Source organism: Leopardus geoffroyi, chromosome E1 (assembly GCF_018350155.1).
Source record: "Leopardus geoffroyi isolate Oge1 chromosome E1, O.geoffroyi_Oge1_pat1.0, whole genome shotgun sequence".
In the NCBI taxonomy this organism is placed as follows: domain Eukaryota; kingdom Metazoa; phylum Chordata; class Mammalia; order Carnivora; family Felidae; genus Leopardus; species Leopardus geoffroyi.
The window spans coordinates 11,145,999-11,170,997 of NC_059330.1; the positions used below are offsets into that span (position 1 = coordinate 11,145,999).

Here is a 24,999-nt window from a genome sequence, read left to right on the forward strand (position 1 = left end):
GCCCGATGGATAACTCACTCTTTCTGCCTCCTCTTTTCCACTTGGCCCATGTTCCCAATCAGCTATATGCACCGGACTCCTCACGTCAGGGCCAGGCTGCTTTCTGGGGAAGCCAGCCTGCCGGGTGAAGGTGGGACAGCCCTGCGGTATGTGCGTGAAGGGCTGTTCCTTGACCTTTCCTGTCTCGGGACAGCCGGATCGATCCCCCAGAGATAACTCCTCTGCACTTGTCATCACCAGCAGTGTCTGCACCACAGAGTTTCCCAGCTGATGCTACAGCAGCTCCCCCCTACTTTGGTCTCCCTGTCCCCTACATTCACTCTGCTCTGTGGCCGGGATGATCTTTTCAAAGTATGATCTGAGCAGATTCCCCCGTCTCCCACTGAAAAACCTTTGAAGCCTCCTCATGACTCTTGGGATGAAATCATACATCCTTAGTGTAGCCTGCAAGCCTTACTCAGTACCCCCTGCTGGCCTCTTCAGCCTCAAGTCCTTCACTGGTGATGTCCCCTCCAGGGTTTCTGCACATGCTGTTCCCTCCCCTCATCAGCTAGCTAGCTCCCACTCCCAGATTTTGTCATGGCGTATGGTTCTTTAACTGTGAGCAACTCCCAGGGCTTGGCAGCTGGCTAGGACACAGTAGGTGCTTAATAGGTACTGATAGAGAGGCCCCTGGGTGGCTCAGTCGGTTAAATGACCGACTTCGGCTCAGGTCATGATCTTGTGGTTTGTGAGTTAGAGCCCCGCATCGGGCTCTGTGCTGCCAGCTTGGAGCCTGGAGGCTGTTGCGGATTCTGTGTCTTCTTCCCTCTCTCTCTGCCCCTCCCCTGCTCATGCTCTGTCTCTCTCTCTCTCTCTCTCTCTCCAAAATAAAATAAACATTAAAAAAAATTAAGGGGTGCCTGGGTGGCTCAGTTGGTTAAGAGTATGACTTCAGCTCAGGTCAAGATCTCACGGTCCATGGGTTCAAGCCCGATGTCGGCCTCTGTGCTGACAGCTCAGAACCTGGAGCCTGCCTCAGATTCTGTGTCTCCCTCTCTTTCTCTGCCCCTCCCCCCTACTCACATTCTGTCTCGCAAAAATGAATAAATGTTAAAAAAAATTTTTTTTAATTAAAAAAATAGGTATTGATGGAATAAATAAATCCTTCCTCGGGCACCGTGGCTCCAGCTACTTATGCCCTCACATACTTACCAGGCCTTCTTCTCCCGAGACTAGTGCTTCCCTCCTTCACAAGTTCCCCAAAGCACCAACACTTTCCATCAACATTTATTTATTCTTTCATTCATGTAACAAGCATTTTTCAAGTGCCTACTCTGTGATAGGCATTGTCCTAGGCTCTGAGGGATACAGTAGAGAACAAACACTGTTTTTGCCGTTTGGAATGTTCATTCCCCTCCCCTCCATCTATTCTTAACAAACTCCTACCCATCCTTCAAAACCCAACCCCAATGTCCCATTCTTTGGGAAGCCTTTCCCAGACTTCTTCCTCCCCAACCCTGACATAAAACTTCTCTCTCCCTCCACTACACCACTCTCAAAACTTGTGTGACCCATCCAATGACGGGGGACTGGGTTGGGGCTACCTAAGGAGTATGGAGTTGGGGGACAGGGCTCTGAAGGGAGAGGAAAGGACAGAGGTCTCTGCAGGAAGCTCTGTTCATGGGCAGTGAGCCAGGGGCACAGCTGGGCCTCCAATTCCTGCCTCCTTCCTTAGGCTTCTTTTCCAGCTCCTCGGCCAACTGGCTGGAGAGAGGAATGGCCGCCAGGCACACCTTTTTGCATAGAAATGACCAAGGGTCACAAATCCCAGCTGAGCGGCTGCGTGGGGAGCACTCAAGGAGGACGCGTGAGGGGCTGAGATGTGGACGTGGCGCAGATTTGAACATCAGAACGTGGGTAAGCCCCACACAAAGTCCAATTTGACTGGGCCACTGGTGTGGGGCTTCTCTAGCACAGGTGGGAGTCAGGGGCGGGGCCCACAGTGGGTATGTGACAGAGGGCCCCACAGCCCCGCCTTTGGAAGTTCCTCCTGTTATCTGACCCAAGTTTGCACACTGCAATTCCATCCCAACTCTGCATCTGTCATTTCAGGTTCCCGGGGACTTAGGTCATTCCTCCTACCACCTCTTGGTCTCTCCTCCACCAAGGGTCTGGCCCCTTACAGGGGTCACTGGCCCAGAGAGGCCCAGTAACTCCCCTGGGGCCACACAGCAAGCCTTCTGGCAGAGGGCAGCTGGAGGGCTGGGGGCCGGGTCAGAGTAGCGTAATCTCGCTGGGGGGCAGCGTAAGCCGCTTCTCCCGGGCACTGAGCAGGTTCTCCACGTGCACAGCCACCACTCGACACAGCTCCAGGCCCTGCAGGAGAGACCGTGAGAGTCCACACGCCCGCAGACGCTTCCCCGGCTCTCGCCTCGGGGTGAGGACTAGTGGCTCCCACCTTTGTCCCCACCTCCCCCAGGGTCCCGGGAGGAGTGTGAGGAGCCAGAAGGGAGAATTGTTGGGTTAATAGGCTGGAAAGGGTAAGTAAGCAGGAGATCAAGTGCATCTGGTTTGCTTCTGGCCTTGCCGAGTGTGATCTGTGTGACCTGGGGCCAGTAGGGTCCCAGTTTACCAGGGCTTGCTTGCCTCACAACCTGTGAGCCCACCAACCTGTGGTGAGGATTCCGTGAGATTTTATTACATGTAAAGCCTTTAAAAATTAAAAAATCTTAGTCTAGTCAATGAGCGGTAAGTTTCTAACTATGCGTTGCCATGGTCAACATGGGCACCCACAGCCTAGAATAAGCCGTGGCCCAGCCTCAGGGCTCCTGGATGGGGTACGGAGTAAGAGGCAGAAGAAAATTAGGGCAAATCCACCCGAGTGTGGTTTTCAGATCCAGGTGGTGGTGGGATCCCCGCAGGGACTTCCGGGGGCAGGGGGCACAGGGGCTGCTCGGAGAGAAGGTTAGCATAAAGGGCATCACTCACTGAGCTGTAACTGTCCTCACAGCTTCTGGCATCTTACCCCTTCTAGTCCACACCGTGTCCCTATGAGGCAGACACTTTTAGACTCCATTCCACCAGCGAGGAAACTGAGGACACGGCCATGAAGCCACTTGCCCCAGACCTCACATCTGGTAGGTGATGGGGACCTGAACCCAGGTAGCAGGAGGCCCAAGGCCACGCTCCCAAGTGCTCCGTGCTGACTTCAGCGGTGTCTGCCCCACCCCGGAGGGGCCACCTCTGGTAATGAGATCAGAATACGTATGATGGGCGTCCTCTGCTCCAGTCAGTCCTCCAGCCAACCCTGCCACCCACGTGCTACGAAGCCAGGCCTTACTGGGATTGTTGCACATTTGACAGGTGTGCAAACTGAAGCTCAAGAAGAAGTGGGGCGGGTGGACCTCAGATCCCTTGAGATCCCTTCAAGGGATAGCCTGTCAGAGGTGGGCCACACGGGGACCTAGGACTGTTGGCTGCACTGCTGCTATACTCAGACATCACCTCCTCTTAGAAGCCCTCGCTGATTACATGCCAGATAGCTCAGCTACACCCTTCTCAGCACTGACCACGGTTTACCGAAGAGATTCTTTGACCTGGGGCTCCATGAGGGTCAGGGCTGAGGGGGTCTCCGTCACTTCGGTATCCCTACAGCCAGTGCAGGGCCTGCTATGTAGAGATGTTCAATAGTTATGTGTTGAATGAATGTGTCCCCCCAACCTCGAACATGCCAGAGGCAGAGGCAGAAGTGGCAGCAGTGGGGTCTGCAAGGAAGTAGAAAAGCCAAAAAGGCCTTCTCCAACCATCCATCCAACTATCCATTTACTAAGCATTTACTACAGGCTCATTGCTGTGCTATGGACACAACACGGACAAAACAGACACAGCTCTGGCCTCTTGGGGCTGGCGTTCTGGTGGGGGAGACATAATATGTAAGCAAATAACTGATCTGCAAGCCATAATGAGGTCTACCAAGGTGGAGATAGTGATATATCAGGGAGGAGGCTCAGGAAAGCTTCTGGAAAGAGTGATGCCTGTGCTGAAACTCAAATAAAGGGAAGGAGGGAGGGAGCCCTGTAACGAACCAGGGAAGAGCACTCGGGTGGAGGGAACAGTGAGTAGAAAGGGTCTGGGGCAGAGAGGGGAGGGCAAGCTTGGCAACAGGGAGCTGGAAGAGGCTATGGCTGTGAGCAGAGGGGAGGGGGTGAGAGCAGAGGCCAGAGAGGTGAGGAGAGGAGGGGACAGGGATGAAAAGGACCTCTAGGGCAGGGCCTGAGTGCCTGGGAAGGTTCCAAGGTAAGGTGGAGAGGCCTGTTGGTCTCCGGGGGGAGAGGACGAGGGGTCAGAGCAGGAGACAGAAAGATGAGGGCTGTCAAGGCAGATGCGGTTTTCTCAGGGCCAGAAAGGGTGCCGGAGGGAGGGCTCAGACTCAGCAACATTTAGAGGTCATCCAGGAGAGGGGGCAGCAGAAAAAGGAGCCCAAGAAAGAGCAGAAGGTAGGTCCGCTGTGCTGGGAACTCAGAGAGGAGGGTTCTGGGATGCAGGCTAGGCCAGAACGTAAGGCCAGGGTGGGTGGTGAGCTTGGCGGGAGTGGGATTGGGGCGCGGCAGGAAGCAGACTGGGGAGCTTGGTCCTGAGTTGCAGGCTCTCCAAGGGGCACAGGGAGCCAAAAGGGCTCTGTTGTGTCCCTCAGAGGCAGGGCTGGGGCAGTGGGAGTTCCTCCCTCTTGCCCTGGGAAGTCAGCCCCTCCAAGGCAGGCCCTCGCGTGGGGGCTGATCCTAGACCCAGGTCTTGAGGGGGTGTGGGAGGCTGGCAAGGGCAGCTGTGCATAGGCCCTAGCCCTGATCCCACCTGTCCCTCGGCTTCAGTCTTCTCTCTCAATGGGGTGCGAACTCTCACTCCAGGGGTATGAGACTTGGAAAGGAGCCTGTCAGTCATGCTTTTTAAGAAGCAGCCATAATCGCTGCAAATATGGGAAGGTACAGGGCAGGTGGACCTGAGTTTCCTTGTCTATCACACGGGGACTCCCCCTCCCTCCGGGGACTCCCCCTCCCTCCCTTCAATCCCAGACCCCACCATCCATCTTCCAAGCCTCAGTGCATGTGAACTTCCTCAAACTTCCTGTGTCTCTGCCTCTCAACAACCCTCTATGGCTGGCTCTCTAGTGCCCTCAGGAGAATGCCCCAGATTCTTAGCTTGGCATTTAAGGACTTTCAAGACCTCCCCTGCCCTGCCCGTGTCTTCCCTGTTCCCCATCAAACTCCTCAACATACTGCAAATAACCTAGGCCCTTCTTTCCACGCCAAGACGCTTCACTGGGAGACCACCCTAATGACCTGTAGTTCTATGCTCAGTTGGGTTAGATCTGTCCCCAGCACTGGGCTGGACACTCTCTGGGGCACGGCCAGGACCTGACCTACTATAGAGCCAGGCCCAGCGGAGAGCCTGGTGAGTGGAATGAAGGGAGGGGCCGGGTGACAAGGCCTGGGTGCCGGGGCTGGGTCACCTGCTCCAGCTGTAGCTGCATGGTGCGCTGGGCTGTCACATCCCCCAGGGCGATCTCCACATACGGGTAGCTGGAGCTGGCCGTGGGTCGCTGGGTCCGAGTGGACTGGATCTCCTTTAGGGGGAATTTCACCATCAGCTCCTGGAGGGGGAGGGGAGGAGACAGGCTTGTGGGTGGGACAGTCTCACCCCTGCTTGCCTCTCCCCTGAGATCACATCAGCAGGAGGCAAGTCTCGGCTGGAGTAGCAGTTCCCCGGCAACTTGCTGGGTGACCTGGGGCAAGTCGCTTTACCTCTCTGGACTTCAACAAACACTAACAGCGTGACAGGCACCGTTCTGAATGCTTGGGATCCGAGGGCGAGTAAATGCCAGTGGTGCCCTGACCCTCACATCAAAGCTGCTTCTTAGCACCTGCCTCTCTTTGTCTGGAGCTTTCTTTCTGCCCCCAGGAGCAAACTCAGAGCACACACAGGGAAAGCCAAAGCGATGAGAGTTAATGCCTTGATTAATGACAGAGGGCGACACGGCAGGGAGATACCCCAGCTCCCTTGCCCCCAGAACAGAGGGCATCCTCCAAGGGCGTGTTCCATGCTATCTCCTAGGCCCCCAGTTCAACTGAGCGCCAGTCCCCACAGGGGCCACTTGCTGCTAACACACTCTTCCAGAAGGTGCATTCCCAAGGTGTGTGAGGGGTCCCTTCCTGGTCTCATTTCCTCACTCCAGCATCTCCTAGAATCACCTCCAAATAAAGTCCTAACCCCCAGCCCCTCAGAATGTGACTGTGTTTGGAGGCAAGGCCTTTCAAGAGGAAATGAAGTTGAAATGGGGGCGGTCAGGGTGGGCTCAATTCAAACCTGACCGGTGTCCTTACGAGAAGAGGAAGACACCAAGGTTGTGCACACAGAGAAAGGGCCACGTGAGGACACGGGGAGAAGGCGGCCACCTACGGGCCAAGGAAAGAGGCCTCAGAGGAAACCACCCCTGTCAGCACCTTGGTCCCCCACTTCCGGCCTCCAGACCAGTGAGAAATGAATGTCTGCTGCTGGAGCCCCCGGTCTGCGGACCTTGGTCACAGCAGCCTGAGCAGATTGTGCGCCGTTGGAGTGCTTTTCACGGTTGACGTTTCACCTTCACCACAGCCCCATGGGGCGGGCACCACTATCCCCATGTTCCAGATGGACAAGTGAGGCTCGTGGTGGGGAAGAGGTGTTGCCTGAGGTCACGCAACCACACAGCTCACCCGCCCCCCGGAAGGCAGTGCGGCTCAGAGGAGAGGGGGACGAGGGGCAGGGCCAGGCTCAGGCCACTCACATGGGTCTCGGTGCTGAGGAAGTTGAGGCCGTTCTGGTTGACGGCAAGGATGCAGGGCGCCGGCACGGCCACGTTGCTGCAGCTCTGGACGAAGAAGAAGGAGGAGCCGAACATGGGTAAGGCGCTGAGGAGGCCTGGTGTGGAGAGAGGGGGGCGGTCGGTCAGGGCGGCGGCCAGGGCCAGCCTGCAGCCTGAGTTTCCCCCCGGCTGTGTCCAGCGTATGGATCCTCGCCCTGGGGCTCCCCCCACCTCTCCAGCCGCCCCAGCTGCCCAGGGCCACCCAGAGCCTAGGTGGTGCCTTGATGGCAATTTTAGAAAAGTGTTCTCTCCAGGCAAGCGCTCAGTTGGCTGGCACCGAAAATGCCTTGGTGCGAAGAAAAAGGTGCCTCCGTCCCCACCCTCCGGGCCCCCTCATCAGTAGGGCACCCCGTGATGATCTCCCCCGGCCCCAGACTCTTACCCAGAAACTGGGCACGGGCCTGGTGGGGGCTGAGCGCCTGCGTCTGCTGCCGGTGCTGACCGACCAGGTTGAGCCAGGCCGAGCCAGCCATGGTGCGGTAGAGCTGGGCCGGGATGTAGTCCTGGACCTCTCGCCTGCACGTGGAGGGAAAAGCGATCCTGAGTGGCCACCACCACGCGTGCTCCGTGCAGGGCCTCAGCCCATCCTCACCGCGGGGCAGGGTTAGGCCAAATGGATGTGATCTTTGCACCCTCCCTGGAAGGCTAAATGCTGGCTGTCAAGTGCTCGCTCAGCGTCTTGGGACACAGCAGGCGCTCCATAACCCTGGCTGGTACCACTAGGCTCCCTGTTTGGAGAAGAGGGAACTGAGGTTCTGAGAAGGTCCCCGACTAGTCCTCGGTCACACTGTGACTCGGTGAACTGGGGGGCCGAAGCTTGGACCCAAGGTGCGTCAGTCCTTTGTAGCCCCGATTCCCGAAGAGAAGCCCAGGCCACAGGGGTGAGACGCACAAGGGTGGGGGAAATAGCAGGGTAGGCAGAGCAACCACCAGCAGCTGGTCAGAGATGGGGCAGAGAAGCACCGGGTCCCAGGCTGGACCCCTAGGGCCATCAGACCCCCTACTCCAGTCCCTTCTCTCGGACACACGCTGGCTCTCTCGGGGAAGCCCCCTTTTGCCTCTTGGGGCATCTGAGAAACACCAACAGTAATGCCAGCCCACCCCAGCTGCCCTGGGCTACAGACTGGCGAAAGGTTGGGAGAAAGTCTGGGGAGCCTCCTTCCCCCAAGAGACCCCTGGGGCAACAGCGTTCCTTCTTTATACTGCTCAGGTAAAGGCCTGGCATCTGGACCTGGCCTCCCTAGGTTTGGATTCCAGTTCCCCACGATTTACTGGGTAAGCTTCAGTGAGCCCGATAACCTCTGTGAGCCTCAGTTTTCCCATCTGTAAAGGGGGAAAATACAGTGTAGTTGGGAAGATTACCTGAGGTAACGCAGGCAGAGTGCCTTCCAAAAAGGAAAACTCAGTGAGATTTTTGTTTTCCAGGACTGGGGTTATAGCTTTATGTGCTCCCTTGGCCTTTTGCTTAAAATTATAATAAAAAAAGAGCTTTACATATTGAACACTTACTGTATTACGAGCTCTTGGACATACACCGTACCTACGTTACCTTTACTATTATTCATCCCAGGGGTTCTCGAGGTGTGGCTGAGGGTCTGGGAGGTCAAAGCCACCTGCCTAATAATGCTAAGACATTATTTGGCCTTTTCCTCTCCCGTTCTCTCACAAATGTGCAGGGGAATTTGCCAGAGGCCACATGACATGTGAGATCCCTGCAGACTGAGTGCAAAAGCACATCTGAGAATCCAACGGCCTTCCGTTAAGCCAGCTGGTAAAGCGATCTGCAAAATGTAAAACCGTGCCACTCTTCTCACTAAATTCTTTTTGGAAAATACAGCTTTTTATAAGTTGTTTGCATTAATGCGTAATATGAATTTACACTATTTGAGTTATCCTTACTTCTCACGTTATTACAACATACAATTATTTATGTTCGAGCATAATACATTAGACTTATTTCTCAAATAAGAAATCAATATTTAAATAAATCAATTTCAGCTTTGACGTGGGTAAGTATATTGATACCGCAACCCACGTACATGAAAGCTCTTTGGGGTCCTATTTTTAAGGGAGTAAAAATATTCTGAGACCAAAAGTCTTAGGATGACTGATTCATCACCTCTTTGGGGACGTCGGCTTAAAGGCTGCCTGACGCCCCAGAATTTATTTAAGGAACCTCCTGTTGTCAGGGGTTGGGGTTGCTGTTGCAGGTGACACTGAGGTGAACGCTTCTGTGGCCACAGGGTGCGTGTATCTCAAAAGCTTTTTGATCATCCCGTTTTCTCTGAGCTATGAATACCAGCCAGAAGCAACCTATTGTGGAAGGAGGCCGAGTCCCAGCTCACGCTGCGAGGCTAAGGATTTCAGCCCCAGACCCAGGCCAGCCGCTCCTTCCCAGCCAGCTTCCCAGACACTGGTGCAAGAGCAGGGCCCGGGGCCTGAGGGATGGTGGGGGGCTGCGGGGGGAGGGGGCTGACAGGTGGGCAGGTGCTCACACGCTGGGCAGGTACGAGTGGTCCTTGGCCCGGTGCTGCAGCAAAGCCAGCTTGGACACTTGCTGCAACTGTTGGTCGCTGGGCCGGCTGGCCGGCACGCTGCTGAAGAGGCCCTTCAGGTAGTCGGGCAGGACCTGTGGGGGAGAATTCCACAAGGGCCTGCAGGCAGGTATGCGCTCCTGCCTTCGTGAGGGGAAGGTGGGGACACGTGCAATTTTAATGGTTCCAGTCCCACTGGCTTCGGGGCTGGGGCAGCCTGCCCCCTCCCTGGGCTTTGGGGAATAGGCACGTGAGGGTGAGCTGTGGGGGCCATGGCATCGAAGTCCCTGTGGGAGTCCCCACAGTGGCCGGGAAAGAGTGTCGTGGACACTCTTGAATGCATGCAGCATTCAGGAATGGCCAGGGGTCCGGGGTTTCTGCAAACTGGGCACGCACCAGTTGTGCATGCTGGGGAGCACCGCGAGACCCCGATACACTAGATCTGGGGCAGGACTAGAGGATCTGCATCCTCCCAAGTTCCCAAGGGATGCTGCTGGCCCGTAGGCGGCAGATTCACTAACCCCGTACCCGGCTGCACAGGGCTGGTCGTCAACAGCCACGGCATGAGGCCGTGAAGGCTGAGTGGCAGTATTCTGTACCTGGAATAGCGGAAGCTTTGGCACCAGCTCGACAAAAACGTGAGCCCTCTGTCCGATCCCTCCCACCAATGTGAGCACAGGAGGGGAGAACTCAGGTTTTGGAAACTCCATGGTCCTGACTTACCTGAATCTCAAAAGGGAATAACACGAAGACAAAAATAACAATGCCAGCAAGAGCTGGTCCGGCGTTTAGACAAGGGACAGATCGTGCATTCAGAGGAGGAAGTCAGGAGGAAAGGGGAAGTCAGAGCCGCCTCGTGGAAGAGGTGCTGTTTGGGGCGGCCCTGGCAGCGAGGACTTAGGTGAGCACAAATGCAGGAATCACAGGGCAGATGGAGCGACGGCGGGTGGAAAGGCCCACGAATTAGGTAGTGAGGGCGACGTGGTCAGACCGCACCACAGAGTCCATGCAAGGGAGCCTGGGCGTCAGGGCTAGAAATGGGGCTGGAAACATGAAGGCACCAGATGCCAAGGCTGTGCAGTCTGACTTCACATGGGGGCGCCTGGAAGGTTCCAGAGCAGCAGAGTGGACCACACGCGCTGACCTGGTTGTAGTGCATGGTCACATAGAGCTCGTTCTCGAACTTGAGTGGCTGGTCCCAGAGCACACGCCGGAACCAGAGCATGTAGCCACCGTCCACCTGTTCCATCTCCGAGGCCACGTCCAGGATGTAGGCACAGCGGCTGAGCGGGCACACGTGCTGGCCTGTGGAGAGCCGGGGGCGGGTGGACAGCCTCTGTGCAGACCCCCGGCGAGGCCGCGGCCCCACTCCGGGACACGGAGTCCTCCCTAAAGCAGAGCGTGTTTGTGGAACAGGGTGCCCGGTGTTTGTGGAACGTCGATGACCAGGGACGGGAATAACTCCAGTCAAAGCTGCAGCCCACCTAGGTCTTGGAAAGTGCCCTGGGTTCTGCTCAAAGGAAGCCCGGCCCCCTCCCAGAGGACACTGGGGACAAGGAGAAGCACAACAGACCTCAGGTCATGAGACCAATGGGTGCCTTTCTCCAGAACTCCTTCAGGAGAGACCTCTCGCCGGGTTCCTGGAACGGGCGGAGGGTGGGGAGGACTGGGGCCTGCCAGTGAGGGGATCTGAGTCTGTGAGGGACGTTTCAGTTTTTCCTTCTTGCGTTGACATTTCTGCTCCCCATCCCATATCTTCAGGAACATCGTACTGAAGAAGGGACGTGTCATGACGATAAAGCCCAGACTCTTGAGGCCAATCTGCTGGGGTTTAAATCCCAACTGTGTGTGGGGCACCTGGGTGGCTCAGTCGGTTGAGCGTCCGACTTCGGCTCAGGTCACAATCTCACAGTTCGTGAGTTCAAGCTCCGTGCGGGGCTCTGTGCTGACGGCTCGGAGCCTGGACCCTGCTTCAGATTCTGTGTCTCCCTTTCTCTCTGCCTCTCCCCTGCTCACACTCTCTCTTTTTCAAATTTAAAAAAAAAGGAAAAAAAAAATAGGATATAAGGTCCCTGAGGGCAGGGCACACATGCTCCCGGCTGAACAGGCCCAAAAGGGCAGAGGCAGGAGTCAGGGAGGGCACAGTCCTCCATGAACTTCGGGTCTGGTAGGCAAGACAAACGTACAGAGCTGGGGGTGCTTGGCGCACAGGAAATTTCTTACACAAGGCAGCAAGGGCTTCCTGGAGGAAGTGGCATCTGACCTGGGCCTTACAAGGCCGGGCCCAGTGTGCTCAGTCCTCCCGACCGCTCACCTCGGTTGGTGACAACGAAGATGACGTACTCGCTGAAGGCCTCGGGGCGAGTCAGAGCCATCTCAGCACAGATTTCTTCCACCACGTCCAGGGCCACCTGCAGGGAGGAAGGTGAGGCTGTGTCAGCCAAGCTGATCTCTGTCCTCCTGGTCCACCCAGGCCCCGGGAGCCCAAGCACAGAGTTCCTCAGGCCCTCTGCAGGGACACAAAGGATCCTCTGAGGACTGCCAATCAGCCTCATGCAGGGAAGGAGCCCCATTTTTGGAGTCTGAGAGACTCAAGGGTTCAAATTCTGCCTCTGCAGTACGACTCTGAGCCAGGTCCACCCCAGAGGCTGAGGTGCCCCGACCCCTCCAGCACTTGCCTGCCAGAAACGTTCCCCCACTTACGGTGCATGTTTTGATTTTGAGGTGGCGTTCAAGGCCTCCGGGGAGAAGAAAGAGCTGCCTCTTGGAACTGCGGCCCGCCTGGGACAAAGACAAGGGAGGAGATGAGAGAGGCTAGGATTTGGGACCTGGGCCAGCAATTGTCCCTTGCCATGTTAGTCCCTGAGTCAAGGGGCTCTGGACAGGGCTCATGTCTCACACTCATCCTGACGTGCCCCCATCCCCCACCCCCCACTCCACGCTCACCAGCATGGCCCGAAGCTCCATGCTGCTGGGGAGCTCCACGCGGCCACCGAAGCGCAAGGTTTTCTGCACGTTCTGCTCACAGGCCTTGGCAATCCCTACAGAAACAGGGAGTCAAGGCCTTGCCCGGGGTAGGCAGCGGGGCAGAGAGGCTCTTCTGGCCACCAGCCATGAGCCCACTGGCTTCTCTCCACAGCCTACGGGGCATTTATTCTCCTGTTTGGTAGCTGAGGAAACAGCTCAGGGAGGGACGGTGATTTGCCCAAGGTTGGAGCTGGAGAGCTGGTTGAGGTTAAGAGCTGCATTCGAACCCACAGCTCACGTGGTTAAAGCCTTTTGGCTAGCCCACAGTCCCCTTGGCTGCCTAGGAGCCTTGGAAATAGCCGTCACCTGCAGCTGTTGACTGGCGGGGTATGTCCCCAACAGGCTGCATGGCTATGGTAATGTGGTTGTGCCCCTGCCAGCTGAGACCCCCTTGCCAACCACCCTCCCTCACTCAAGTGTCCAGGGCAGAAGGTCCCACCAAGTTTCTCTGTTTCTCTGTATTAAATGTGCCCTCACCCTGCTCTGGGGAGGTCGAGGCAAGAGTTCTAGGGCACATGCTGCTGTCTTCATGGGTCTGGGAGCCCTGCCTCATGCAGCTGGGTCTATTCATCTTAGACTCTGGGAATGTTAACCAAATCAAAGAGGATGATTCATGGAGTGCCTAGGTGGCTCTTCCAGGTAAGTGTCCGACTCTTGGTTTTGGCTCAGGTCGTGATCTCATGGGATTCATGGGATCGAGCTACACATAGGGCTCTGTGCTGACAGCACGGAGACTGCTTAGGATTCTTTCTCTCTCTCTTTCTCTCTCTCTCTGTGCCCCTCCCTTGCTTGTGTGCACGCTCTCAAAATAAATAAACTGAAAAAAAAAAAAAAAGAGAGAGAAGGATTCAGAGGCAGACAAATTGAGGTTTCCTATCTTCTTCACAACTGCCATGAGGACTACAGAGCCCTAAACGTTTTTAAGGGGAAATCCAGGGGTTGCTTCGGAAACAAGGGTGGGGGTAAGGCCGAGGACTGGCCCCTTCCCTCCATACTTTTAGAGCAGAGAGGCTGAGACCCTGCCACCGGCTGGGCCTCACCCCTGCCCAGACCCACCCAAGACCCTTGTTGATTTGCAATGGCCAGAGAAGCAGGGCCTCGCCCCATACTCCAGGCCCTGCCACCTCCTTCCTTCTCCCACATGCCACACATTCCCACCTCTAGGCCTTTGCTCCTGCCACTCAGTCCACCTAGAAATCCCTTCCATGTGCTCACTACCCAGGGCCACACCTCCTCCAGGAAGTCTTCCCTGACATGCCACTCTCTGCGTTAGATCGGATAACCCATCACATCAGCCCCTGTGGGACCCCTGCAAACGTTTGGGGACAGAATCAATACTAGTAAACATGTGCCTGCGAGGGACCAAGCCCTCTGCGTTTCCGCCCGCGGCTGGCTTCCCAGCCAATCCCCATGAAGACAGGCCCCTCACCCTGGAAGGGCAGGCCCGGAGTCCGGCTCACATCTTGGAGGAAGCGAACAAGGTGTGGCTGGAGGACCTCGGAGCAGCTGTGGTAGGCAGCCACGATATATAGCAGCCTCCAGCCTCGCTGGCAGCTGTCCCTGCAGGAACACACACACAGGGACACACTGCAGGTGGCCACAGCCCTGCAGGGCCATGCCAGGAGTCTCCAGGACGGGGATGGAGTTCTTTGGCTCTCGGGCATCTCCTGTCTTGTGAGGATGCTCCTCCTTGGCCAGTGAGAGGAGGGCGGGTGGGCCCCAAAGCCATGCAGGAGGTACGATCTGCTCGGGAAGCCAGGGTGGGAGACAGGGAGAGTAGGAGATGAGGCCCTTGACGTGACATGCCGGACATGCACGCACGCGCGCGCACACACACACACACCCCCCACAAGGATTTCCCGGTAGAATCCCTCTGTGGAGGCTCCTGGGTGAAGGTCCTTGAAGGAGGGCAAGGGGGTGCCTGCTGGGACTGTGCAGAGTAGTGGTAGGGGAGGCCTGGGCATGTGAAGGGACAGGGGGATGTGCTGAGTGCTTCCAGAATTCCTGGGGGGATAGAGAGCAAGTGGGGGAGGTAGAGTAGACGGGGACAGGAGGATGGATCTGACGGTAACAAGAACATCACACACTGGGCACTTGCTGGGTGCTCATCCCGCAAGACACGGTAATTCACCTTCACACTGCCCTGGATGTGAGGCTTTCATCTGTGGGGACCTGCTGGTGTCCGGGGGACGGCATTTGGGCTCCTTTAAGAAAACACTCACGCCTCCCTAGGTCACTGTGGTTGGGGGATGGGCACGGGAGCCAGGTCTGACCAACTAGAACCCTGTAGTCCGCTGGCCTCGATGATGTTTGGTTTAGGGATGGTTATCTGGTCCAGGTCTGGCCAATTAAGGGTTCGGTCTTCCTTCGGATATGGTGATTGGTTTAGGGACAAATATTTGGCCCAGTACTAGCCAATCAAATCTCTGTATCCTCCAGCCATTGTGGTTGACTCAGGGATGGCCACGGGACCAAGTAAGCCAATAAGATTGGATTGGGTCATTTTTGCTACAAATATTGGGTCAATCTTGCTTTCCCTAGGATTACTGAGCTGGAAAATGTGTCTCCAGAGCTGGTATCTTACCAGCATATTGGAGATACTACTTAAGAACGCTATCAACACAGAGAGAAGCAGATCCAGAATATAGAGAAAGACTGCTTCCTAATGACGCTTGGATCCAGCTATGCGTGAATCCACGTTTGGACTTTTCAGTCACCTGAACTCTTTTGCTTAAACCAGCTTGAACTGGGCTTCTGTCGCGTGCAACCAGGAACCTGGACATACACATTACTGCTGCCATTTTAGAAAGGAGGAAACTGAAGCTCAGAGGACAACGGCTTCTCAGAGGACAACAGGTCTTGTCCCAGACCCAGCAATTCCAAGTACATGTACTCTGCCTACTGAGTGAAGGAGAGAATGAGGGGAGAGAATCAGGAGGGAAGGCCTGGGGAGGTGAGAGGCTGAACTGGCCCCTCCTACAGCGAGGACACAGAGTGGGGACAAGAGGGAAGAGGTAAAGGCCCAGCTCACTCACTGCTTGGTGCTGGTGTTGTCTGTGATCTGCTTCACAACCTGGCAGTAGCACTCGTCCCGCATGACTTCATGGTCCCCACACAGCTGAAGGAGGGCAGGCCAGGTCACATGCCGAGGCCATGCCAAGGCCCACACCACACACACCAGGCACACGAGAACAGGGTGAGCACCTGGAGAGAAGCCTGGGGTCCCTTCCCCAGCCCCCACCCCACCTGCAGGATGTACTCCTCTCTGGGCTTCCCATCCCCGTGTCCTGCAACTTTGGTTGACAGATGGGGAAACTGAGCCACACAGCAGGAAAGGAAGCATCTGACAAAATCGGCTGGACTGACCTTCAGGAGGGTGTAAAGCACGTCCAGTTCGCTCTGGCCCTTCAGCGGGGCATCGCCCATGAACCTCATCACAGCTGTAGGAAAGACCTGTCCCACTCAGGCCACCAGACACCCAGCTGCCCACTCACCCCAGGGCATCCCAAGGTTGGGTCTGTCCCTGAGAGGCCATGGCCAAAGGCAGCTGGGAGGCTCCTCTTCCCTTAAAGGGTCCCCAGGTCTGAGTTGAGGGGAGGGGAAGACTCTGAGGGCCAGAGAAGTGGGATGAACAGGGTCACACAGTGCTGGATCCCCCCTGACCCAAGGCCCTGGCCACAGTCCCAACCCCACACCTAGGAACATGTCAGTGGCCATCTTGTTGAGGCTGCTGTCGCTGAGCTCGATGAGAGATTCCTGGAGCGGGGTCTGTGGGGGGGAGGGAGGGTCCATGTCATGATGGCGGACGGACAAGTCAGAAAGAGGAGGGCCACACGAGACAGGAGAGTCCCCCTCACAAAAAAGGAGACAGGCTTGACAGTGGGACGGATGCTGCTCCTGGGAGGAATCCAGGCCCTTGGGCTGCTGAGGGCTGGGAGGGGTCCCACTGAGGACAAGACTGTTTGCCCGAGGGGCCTGGGAGGGGGCTCTGGCGTCATCATTTTACAGATGGGGAAACAGGCCTGGGGCTGGACACCTTGGTGAAGCAAAGCATGTCTTCCAAGGTTCTAGACTCCCGACCCTCCTTGGATTTCAGCCTGAGGCCATCCCTGCAACAGGAAACAGGTGCTATTGACAAGTCTTATCTCTGAGCCTTTGGCTACATCCTTTTCCCACACAGAATGTTCTTGACCCAATGTCGGTCAACCAGGCACGAAGGCTCCCATGGCTCCCAGAAGCGGAGGCCGCAGGCGGACCTCACATTGGGGTGGTTTCTCATCCCCCTGCCAGAAGTGGGGTCTCCCCGCCTTGGATGGCTGGGAGAAGCCCCAGAAAGACCCTCCCCTCCTCAGAGTGAGGATAAGGGGTGGGGCCACCACTCACTGGGGTCTCCTCTGAGGGTCTCGGAAATACTTCTGGGCAAACTCAAGCATCGTGTACGGTGGGAGAGTCAGGCCATCCTCCGCACGGTCAGGGGAGCCAGCCCTGACTGGGCCACCCTGCGGGAGGGCCAGAGCTAAGAGGGCCTGCCCTGCCACACCCGGTCACACCCGGTCACACTCAAGGATGACTCTGGCCAGATCCTCTCAGGCTGCCCCCCACCCCACCTGATCTGGCCCCACCGCCATTCACTTGTCCTGGCACCCTCTGCCTGGTCACACCTACCACATGTCCAGCGGACCCCCTGCCCCCCAGCCCTGCCACATCTGTCCCCACCCCCACCATACACATCCCATCCTGGGGTTGGCCTCCCCAACTGCTTAGTCCTAGCTGACCCTGCCCCTCACTTCTTAGTTTCACCTCACTCCACCCCTCACTGGTTCCATTCCACAAGGCTGACCCTGCCCCATTCGGCTGGCCCCACCCCCTCCCAGGTCGACCAACTGCTGGCCCCCAGGCTGGTCCTGCCCCACGGGCCTCATCACAACCCTTCTGCTGACCCCCACCATCCTTACCCCATTTGGCCACACCTCCAACCACCTCTGGTCAGATGCCATGGGTCACACATCTGGCTAGCCCTACCAAGTTCGCCCTGTCCCGGCCAGGACGACCTTGCTCCTGTCCACCTCCACAGTCGGGCTGACCACCACCCACCCACCCCCGCTGTCTCAGCCCCATCACCTGGCCCTGCCGGTCTCACCTCCCTCCTGCGGCCCACCTCCCGTGCGGCAGCCGTGGAGGCCACCGCAGCGGCCACCGCAGCAGCACGGCCCCGGCCAGGCTCGGCTGGCAACTGCAGGAAGTCAGGGGCGGCCGCAGGCTGCACCAGCTCAGAAGGGAAGCGGCCCACACGCCCGTGGATGGTCCCAAACCTCCAACCTGGCGGGGGGGGGGGGGGGGGAGGTAAAGGGTCTGAGACAAACAGGAGGGTCTCGTCTTGGGACTCAGGGGACCCTCTAGGTATACTCGAGCACCTCCTTGACCCTGCCTCAGTGCTCTGTGAGGGAGGCATGCCACGGAGCCTGTCTGCAGACGAGGAAACGGGAAGGGAAGACATTCCCTCAACGGGAGATGGAGCAGAAAATACGGTGCTTGTAGACTCCCAGGCAGAGAGAGAGAGAGACCTGGGCCACATACGTGGGAACACGAATACTCATGGAGACCCCACATCCAGATATGGAGGCAGAGAGCTGGGCTAGGTGGCCACCAGGAGGACCTGGCTGGCCAGAGCAGGCACCCGAGGAGACCTGGCTGGGCCAGACCCCCCTGGGGCACGGAGAAACCCCCACGGAGCATCTGCAGTGTGAGTGCATGACACCGGGGCAGACTGTTTAGCTTTTCCAGGTTTGGGAGCATTGGAGACCGGACCGGGGGGATCGGGGATATCCACCAAAGTCAGGGCCTCTGCGCCGCAGCTCCTCCAAGTACACGACCTTCTTGCGGACCACGCATCCCGCACTGTAGCCTGGGGGTGAAGTCTATATCAGCACCTGGAGGGAGGCCCCCTTGCCCAGCCTCCCCCTCCCGTACCCGCTCTGTCCCACGGCCCTGACCCATTCGAGGTGGCTCCAGGGGCTGCAGATGAATGATGTCGCCCTTGTGGAAGGCCAGCAGGGCCGGGTCCTCGGGCAGGAAGTTCCTCACTGCGACCACGTAGTCTGAGTCCTGCGTCGGCCAGGGGCAGGGTGAGGGGCTGCAGTCCCATCCCCCTCCTCCCAGAAGCCTGGGGCCACTCCCCTGCTCCTCTCCTCCATAGGTATTCCTTCCTGATTCATCAGGGAAGGGAACATTCCCCAGGTGAGAGAGGAAAGGGCGTTGTACAAGTAGAAGGGGGGCCATGTAAAGCACTGGAGACCTGAATCAGATGAACCCAGGCACCAGAGTCCATGCACAGGGCTTACCCATTCCATCCCTCACCTGAGCTTCCCCACTGGGGCCAGGGGCCCAGCACCTGAGGAGGGGGGGCATCTGTAGGGCGATCCTGACCTTCTTCAGCTCCAGGATGAAGTCATCCACCAGGGTCTTGACCTGGTGGGCTCGGGCTGAGAAGAGGATGACCTTCTCGCTGGCCAAGTTGAACTCCAGCATGTTCTGGGAGGGGATGGTCACAAACAGGATATCCGCAAAGCTGGAGAACGGGAAAGTGGCATGAAGGCAGGGCTCCCTGGCCAGAGGTGCCCTCCTCGCCACCCATCCTTCTCATTCTGCCCTGTACCATTCCCAAAGCCCATCCCCGCCTCAGCCCCCCTGCCCCTGCCACCGGGGGACCTGAGAACTTGCCCAGCCTCCCCTCCCCATCCTGCCTGTGGCTCCAGCTCACTTCTCATCACCCTTTGAACTGACACTCCAGCCCTCACTACCCTTTGCCTTTCTCTCTTTCTTTTTGTTTTTGCCTCTTGATCCAACCCCCCTGGTTTTGCCCACACACGTATCTCTTTCACCCACTGACCAAATTCTCTGCATCTTTCACACGACCGATGAACAAGGCTCTACCCCTGTCCTTGTGTGACAGAGAACAAAAGGGGCTGCTGGCAGGGGAGGGGGCCCAAGGACTCAGTGAGGTCTTATGTCAGAACACCCTTCCCTTCCCGGCTGCACTAAAATTTGGCTGTTCACAACACAGACACCGTTCGCTGCACAGTGAGCTCTGTGAGGGCACGGCTGAGGTGTGGTCTGAAAGGCAGGAGAGGGTAGTAATGGGCTCCCAGCTCATCTGCTTCCTGGCTGACCTGAGAGCAACTTTTCTCACTGAGCCTCGGTTTCCCCATCTGTAAAATGGGCTTGCGTATAGGGCTTGGCACAGAGCCTGGCACATCACAGGCACTCGGTAACTGGCTGGGAAAGAGTCAGTGAGGAAATGCTAATGCCAGTCCGCTAACCCCGTCTCCAGCTGACCCCATTCTCGCCTGCCTGCCTCCCGGTCACCTGTACGTGCGCAGAACCTGCAGCTGCCCACCAGCCTCCCGGCTGCCCTTGACCATCCGCAGGAGTTTGATGCCCGTGTGGGACACAGCTAGGATCTGCACGCCAGTGCCCACGCTGCCCTGGGGTGGGGATAAGGGACATGTGAGAGTCTCCTAGCCTCATCCCTGAAGCCTCTGGGTGAGCAGGGGCTGGCAGGGGGCTCGCACCGTGGCTGGGAAGAGGCGGGAGAAGTAGACCTCCCAGCTGTCGCGTGCGGTGCTGACCACGGCCCGCTTCACACTCTCTGTTGCCAGCGGCCGCTGCGTGTCCAGCTGGTTCTGGGCTGAGGGATGCCAGGTCAGGTCAGGGATGGGTCTCTCCCCTCCCCCACCAGCCCACATTGCAGGGAGGGAGGCTGACACCCAGCAAGAACGTATTGGAAAAGTGTGTCCTCACTGGCTACACTGGGAAACTAAGATCCACGGACAGACAGGATGACTAGGGCCACACGCTGTGTTAGGCAAAACTGAACTCAGAGTGGCAGCCTGGCCGTGGAAGAGGCCAGGGGTGTCTGGGAGGCAAATGGGGCTGGGTTCGTCCTCTGGAAAGGGCCGGCTTGGCTTTGGCTGGCTGTGCCAGCAACGTCCCTTCCCTCCCCCTGTGGTACCAAACAGGGCCTTCATCTTGAGCCTCTCGTCCTCGGAGATGCGCACGCAGGCCTCGGACAGCGTGTCATGGACGATCTGTGGGAAGGGGCCAAACGCAGGGAGCTCGTGGGACCCCCCCTCACCCCAGCTGGGAACTCAGGCTGGACGGTTCCAGGGTGAGTGGGAAGGTAGAGGGTCCTATTGGTAGAGCAGTGGGGTCATCTGTGTGAATCAGATCTCATTTACTGAGGACCCTCCCCTTTCTCCTCTTTTCCACAACCAGTGCTGCCCTTCCTAGGCCTCAGTCTCCTCATCCACATGGTAGGGCTCGGATTCGACTTCTGAGTCCCATCTAACGCAGACAATCCGTGTGTCTGGTTAAATCGAACCGTGGGCTTGCTGACCTTGTCCATGAGGGTGGGAGATTCACTAGAACAACCTCCCATCCTCACTGTGGTCAAGGACCCCAAATCTAAGAGTACAAAAGTGAAATCGGCAGACGGCTAGTCTATGTACCCATTGCCCTGATGAGTACACCGAGCCAGAAAGGGAAGAGAAGTCCTCACCTGCCGGAACAAGAGGTCTAGCTGCACAGGGTGGCTGTAGCTGTCCTTGGGGTAAAACACCTGCGGGATCGGGGCTCCCGTGAGGCCCTCTGGATAGTCCCCTCACTGTGCCTCACACTCGGCCCCACCCCCAGCCAGATACGGCTGGCTCCATACCACCAGGGCCCCTGGCTCTGACTCTGCCCTCTGGCTCAGACCAGGCTCCTGTGCCCCCACTCCCGCCCCTCCTCCCCGCTCTCTGCTAGGGAGGGGGCCCTGCCCCCATCAGCCCCTGCTTCGGCTCCACCCTGGCCAGGTACCTCTTTGCGCAAGAAGATCCGCCAGGGGGCATCCTGGTAGCCGTAGTAGTTGGGGTTGACTAGGCGGTGCAGACGCGTCTGCAGGGGTTCCTCGGGGGGCTCCAGTGACCGCGAAGGCGCCACTGGGGAGCACAGTGAGTGGGACAGGCGTGAGTGAGAGAGGCAGGGCTGATGAGGAAGGGGACAAAAGGGCGACCTCTTGTCGGGGAAGGGGCGGGGGCTGGGTGCTCTCCCACACCCCAGGCTGCAGACATACCAATCCTGAGGGCACACCTGTACAATCCTACCGCTCAACCCTGGCTCAGTCCTTCATTGGACACATATAAGCAACACCCTCGTGTATGCAGCAGGTCTGTGCTAAAGGCTGGGGGTACCACGGTGAACATTATAGACAAAGAGCCTGCCCTTGTGTTTAAAGTCTCGTGATAGGTGTAGGTAGAACAGACAATTAAGAAACAACAAAGCTCTTGGGGCGCCTGGGTGGCGCAGTCGGTTAAGCGTCCGACTTCAGCCAGGTCACGATCTCGCGGTCCGTGAGTTCGAGCCCCGCGTCAGGCTCTGGGCTGATGGCTCAGAGCCTGGAGCCTGTTTCCGATTCTGTGTCTCCCTCTCTCTCTGCCCCTCCCCCGTTCATGCTCTGTCTCTCTCTGTCCCAAAAATAAATAAACGTTGAAAAAAAAAAATTAAAAAAAAAAAAAAAAAAAAAAAAAGAAACAACAAAGCTCTCAATTCTAGGAGCTGGGCTGGAAATAAATGTGGGCTAGCTGGGAAAGAGTCTAGGGGCTGGTCTGTGAGGGTCCTTTGGTCTCGGTGATCTGGCGAACCCCTCTGAGAAGACACTGAGCCAAGACTTGAATGATGAGAAGGCATGCAACGATCCTTTGAGGAAGAGCATTCTAAGCAGAGCAAGTGCAAAGGCCCTGAGGTAGGAGTGGGCTTGCTGTGTTCCAGGAACTGTGTGTGCCAAGGGGATAGTGGGAAGGGATGAGGTGGGGAAGGTGGGCAGATCATGCAGGGTCTCATAGGCCACAGTGAGGAGTCTGGAGTTCATCCTTAGAGTCACGGGAGAATTTCTGGCACGGACATGATGCGAGCTGATTTACATCCGTTAAGATTCACTGTAGTTACCATAGGCAGAGAACGTAAAGATTAGGGTTCCAATGGTGATGCTAGGAGGGCTGGTTTAGACACTTGATCTGACACTTTTGAACTGTGTGATCACGGTCAAGTCCCTAACCTCCCTGCGTCCGTTTTCCATCTGTAACGTATAGACAAAAATAGTACTTCCTTGAAAGATTTTAGTGAGGATTCAGTGAGGCCAGAGTGGGCCTGGCCTGAAATCAGTGTTATTTAAGTGCTGGCATACTTACACAAGTGTCCACCTGGTAGTTCCACGTGGGCTCGGGGACACAGACACACGCACGCCACTGACATGTAGCCCAGGACGCACCTGTGCTCACACAGGCTTCCTCATACACTCGGACAGCAGCCCTTTTGCCCTTCCTCCCCTCCTGGCCCCTCACCTGGAGTGGGTCCTATGGATGGCTGTGGTGTGCTGGTCACTGGCTTCACCAAGGCCACGGCCTCTCTAGGCACCTGTCCCCACCACAAAGAGAGTGCTCAGGGGGCAACAGGTCTTAGCTCATGGGGGCAGCTGGTGGCTGAAGCTCTCCAAGGCCCCGCTTTGTCTTTTGCTCTGCTTGGGCCCAGCCAGAAACCGCCCCTCACCTGGCTGCCAGAGGCTGCCCCCGGGTGGCCCATCTGCCCCTTGAGGATCATCAGCGCCTCCTCGTGGGGGTCTGGCCGCTTCACGAACACCTTTCCGCCATCCTTCCTGGTGGATTGGACATGAGTTTCTTCTTCCCAGCCACAAATTCCTATGACAGGGAACTTCTTCCTCCACTCCCCTCCCCCGACCCCCATCATTACACATGAGAACCCAGAGAGGATCAGAGACTGGCCTGAGATCACACAGCACAACCTAGAGAGCAGCAGTCTGGGCCTTCCCCTCTGCCTAAAGGGCTCATCTAGATCATAAACAAACTCACTCCCTAAAGGTTGCTGCTAACTGGGTAGATGGCCACACTGCTAATGGGCACTCAGGCACGGTGAGGAGGCCACTCGTCCAGAGGGCTGGAGGGCTGGGGTCGGGGCACAGCTGACCTGAGGGCCTCGGGCCGGCCTCCCCGGGGAGGATGCTGGTACTGCCTCACAATGTTCTTGATCTGCTGTGTGGGCTGCGGGAAGTGCTCCGAGTTGAGTGTTGAATACCGGACCAGCTCCGGGCAGGGCGAAGCTGTGGGCAAGGGGCGGGGACAGGATAAGGCCACAAGGAGCACAACCACACCCCCAGTCCTGTCCTGGGAAGCCCCCACTGCTGGGATAGGACACTCACAGGTTTCTGGACAAGCCCGGTCCTGAGCTAGAATGGGGGCAGCCACGGGCTTGGTGGGGGCTCTTGGGGCCTTGGCCAGAGGGGCCGGGGCCAAGGGCTTTGGAGTGGAGCGCAGGAGCACGGGTTTGGCTGGGGGTCCCGTGCCTACAAACTTCGGCCGCGCCTCTGGCGCGAGGGGTTTCTGCAGAGAACAGGGAAGAAGGTGCGCTTCCTGGGACACATCAGCCCGTTCTCAGGGGCCCCGTGCTTGCCCAGGTTGGGCTCAGAGAGGCACCATGATGCCCTGGAGCAGCACAGTGCTCACCTGAGCAAGCTGGGCTCACCTCTGGGAGCAAGGGCCTTGGGGCGGGACTCAGGGGCTGCTGCTGGAGTGCCATGGCCTGCAGGGTCATCTCCCGGGCCTGGGAAGAGGTGGTGGTGGTGACCAGGCGGGCCCGTGCTCAGGGCACCTCCCGCAGCCCAGCCGGCACTCACCAGTAGCACGGCCTGCTTGCGGATGAAGGCCTGCTGCAGAGCCAACGTGGAGGCATCCAGGCCTGGGACTGGGGGAGCCAAGTCGGAGGGCGTAGATCCCAAGGGGTGAGAGATGGAGGGAAGTGGAATTCCCTATCTAACCCCCACCCTGCCGTTGACTCGCCCCCACCACACCCATGGCTGCCCCCATTGTCGCCTGTGAAGGAGGCCCGAGAACCAGCGGTGGGGGGGGGGGGGGGGGGGCTCCTCTTTGCCCAGCCCTGGAACCACCCTGGCGGTAGGCACTGACTTGGCTTTGGCTTTGGCTTTGGCTCTGGGGGTCTCCTGGGGGGGTCTTCAGTGCTGCTGCTGCCACTTTCGCCAGGCCGGCCTCCCCCTTTCATGCGGTAGGCAATGGCTGTTGGCTTCTCCAGGTCCTAGGGACAGCAGATGGCTCAAGTGTCTGCCTCAATGCCATACTCCCGAGGTTCCAAGGCAACGGGCACCTGACACCGGCCACCTCCTCTGTCCCGGGGGCCTCCCGCCAGCCCAGTGTCTGCTCCACGCCCAGTCTCTGCCACTGCAGCATCCCAGGAAGTACCCCCACAGCCTTGCAAACCCCCAACCCATTCTGCCCTCCACGGAGGAGTAAACAGGTTCAAAGAGGAGCTGTACCCTGCTCAGGGCCACATATCATGCCACGCAGGGGCTCCTGGGGGTTTCCCAGAATGAGTAAGAGTGCCTGAGGGGGCTGGCTCTCACCAGAGGAGGGGGCTGAACCTTCAGCCGTGGGTCCTTCTGGGGTCCCAGCCAGGAGCCTCCCTAGCCATGAGGACACCCTCCTTTGGCCCCCGGAA

General features: G+C 57.7%; 1 protein-coding gene across 1 annotated transcript in view; it reads right to left on the reverse strand.

The window, feature by feature from the left end:
* Positions 1-1,253: 1,253 nt before the first annotated feature.
* MYO15A (myosin XVA) overlaps positions 1,254-24,999 on the reverse strand; it is a 52,756-nt gene continuing 29,010 nt past the window's right edge. Inside the window, exons 33-63 of the mRNA XM_045487588.1 lie at positions 24,453-24,579; positions 24,164-24,231; positions 24,013-24,090; positions 23,690-23,870; positions 23,458-23,590; positions 23,023-23,128; positions 22,818-22,890; positions 21,295-21,416; positions 20,996-21,055; positions 20,450-20,525; positions 20,010-20,125; positions 19,804-19,922; positions 18,865-19,006; positions 18,432-18,543; positions 18,269-18,343; positions 17,579-17,757; positions 16,822-16,937; positions 16,475-16,547; positions 16,134-16,206; positions 15,805-15,878; positions 15,474-15,556; positions 13,868-13,998; positions 12,358-12,452; positions 12,115-12,192; positions 11,726-11,822; positions 10,556-10,716; positions 9,373-9,506; positions 7,260-7,393; positions 6,800-6,933; positions 5,489-5,629; positions 1,254-2,358 (exon numbers count right to left, since the gene is read on the reverse strand). Of these exons, the coding sequence (XP_045343544.1) occupies positions 2,257-2,358; positions 5,489-5,629; positions 6,800-6,933; positions 7,260-7,393; positions 9,373-9,506; positions 10,556-10,716; positions 11,726-11,822; positions 12,115-12,192; positions 12,358-12,452; positions 13,868-13,998; positions 15,474-15,556; positions 15,805-15,878; positions 16,134-16,206; positions 16,475-16,547; positions 16,822-16,937; positions 17,579-17,757; positions 18,269-18,343; positions 18,432-18,543; positions 18,865-19,006; positions 19,804-19,922; positions 20,010-20,125; positions 20,450-20,525; positions 20,996-21,055; positions 21,295-21,416; positions 22,818-22,890; positions 23,023-23,128; positions 23,458-23,590; positions 23,690-23,870; positions 24,013-24,090; positions 24,164-24,231; positions 24,453-24,579 (3,393 nt within the window). The 3' untranslated portion in view covers positions 1,254-2,256. The remainder of the gene's footprint in view (positions 2,359-5,488; positions 5,630-6,799; positions 6,934-7,259; positions 7,394-9,372; positions 9,507-10,555; positions 10,717-11,725; positions 11,823-12,114; positions 12,193-12,357; positions 12,453-13,867; positions 13,999-15,473; positions 15,557-15,804; positions 15,879-16,133; positions 16,207-16,474; positions 16,548-16,821; positions 16,938-17,578; positions 17,758-18,268; positions 18,344-18,431; positions 18,544-18,864; positions 19,007-19,803; positions 19,923-20,009; positions 20,126-20,449; positions 20,526-20,995; positions 21,056-21,294; positions 21,417-22,817; positions 22,891-23,022; positions 23,129-23,457; positions 23,591-23,689; positions 23,871-24,012; positions 24,091-24,163; positions 24,232-24,452; positions 24,580-24,999) is intronic.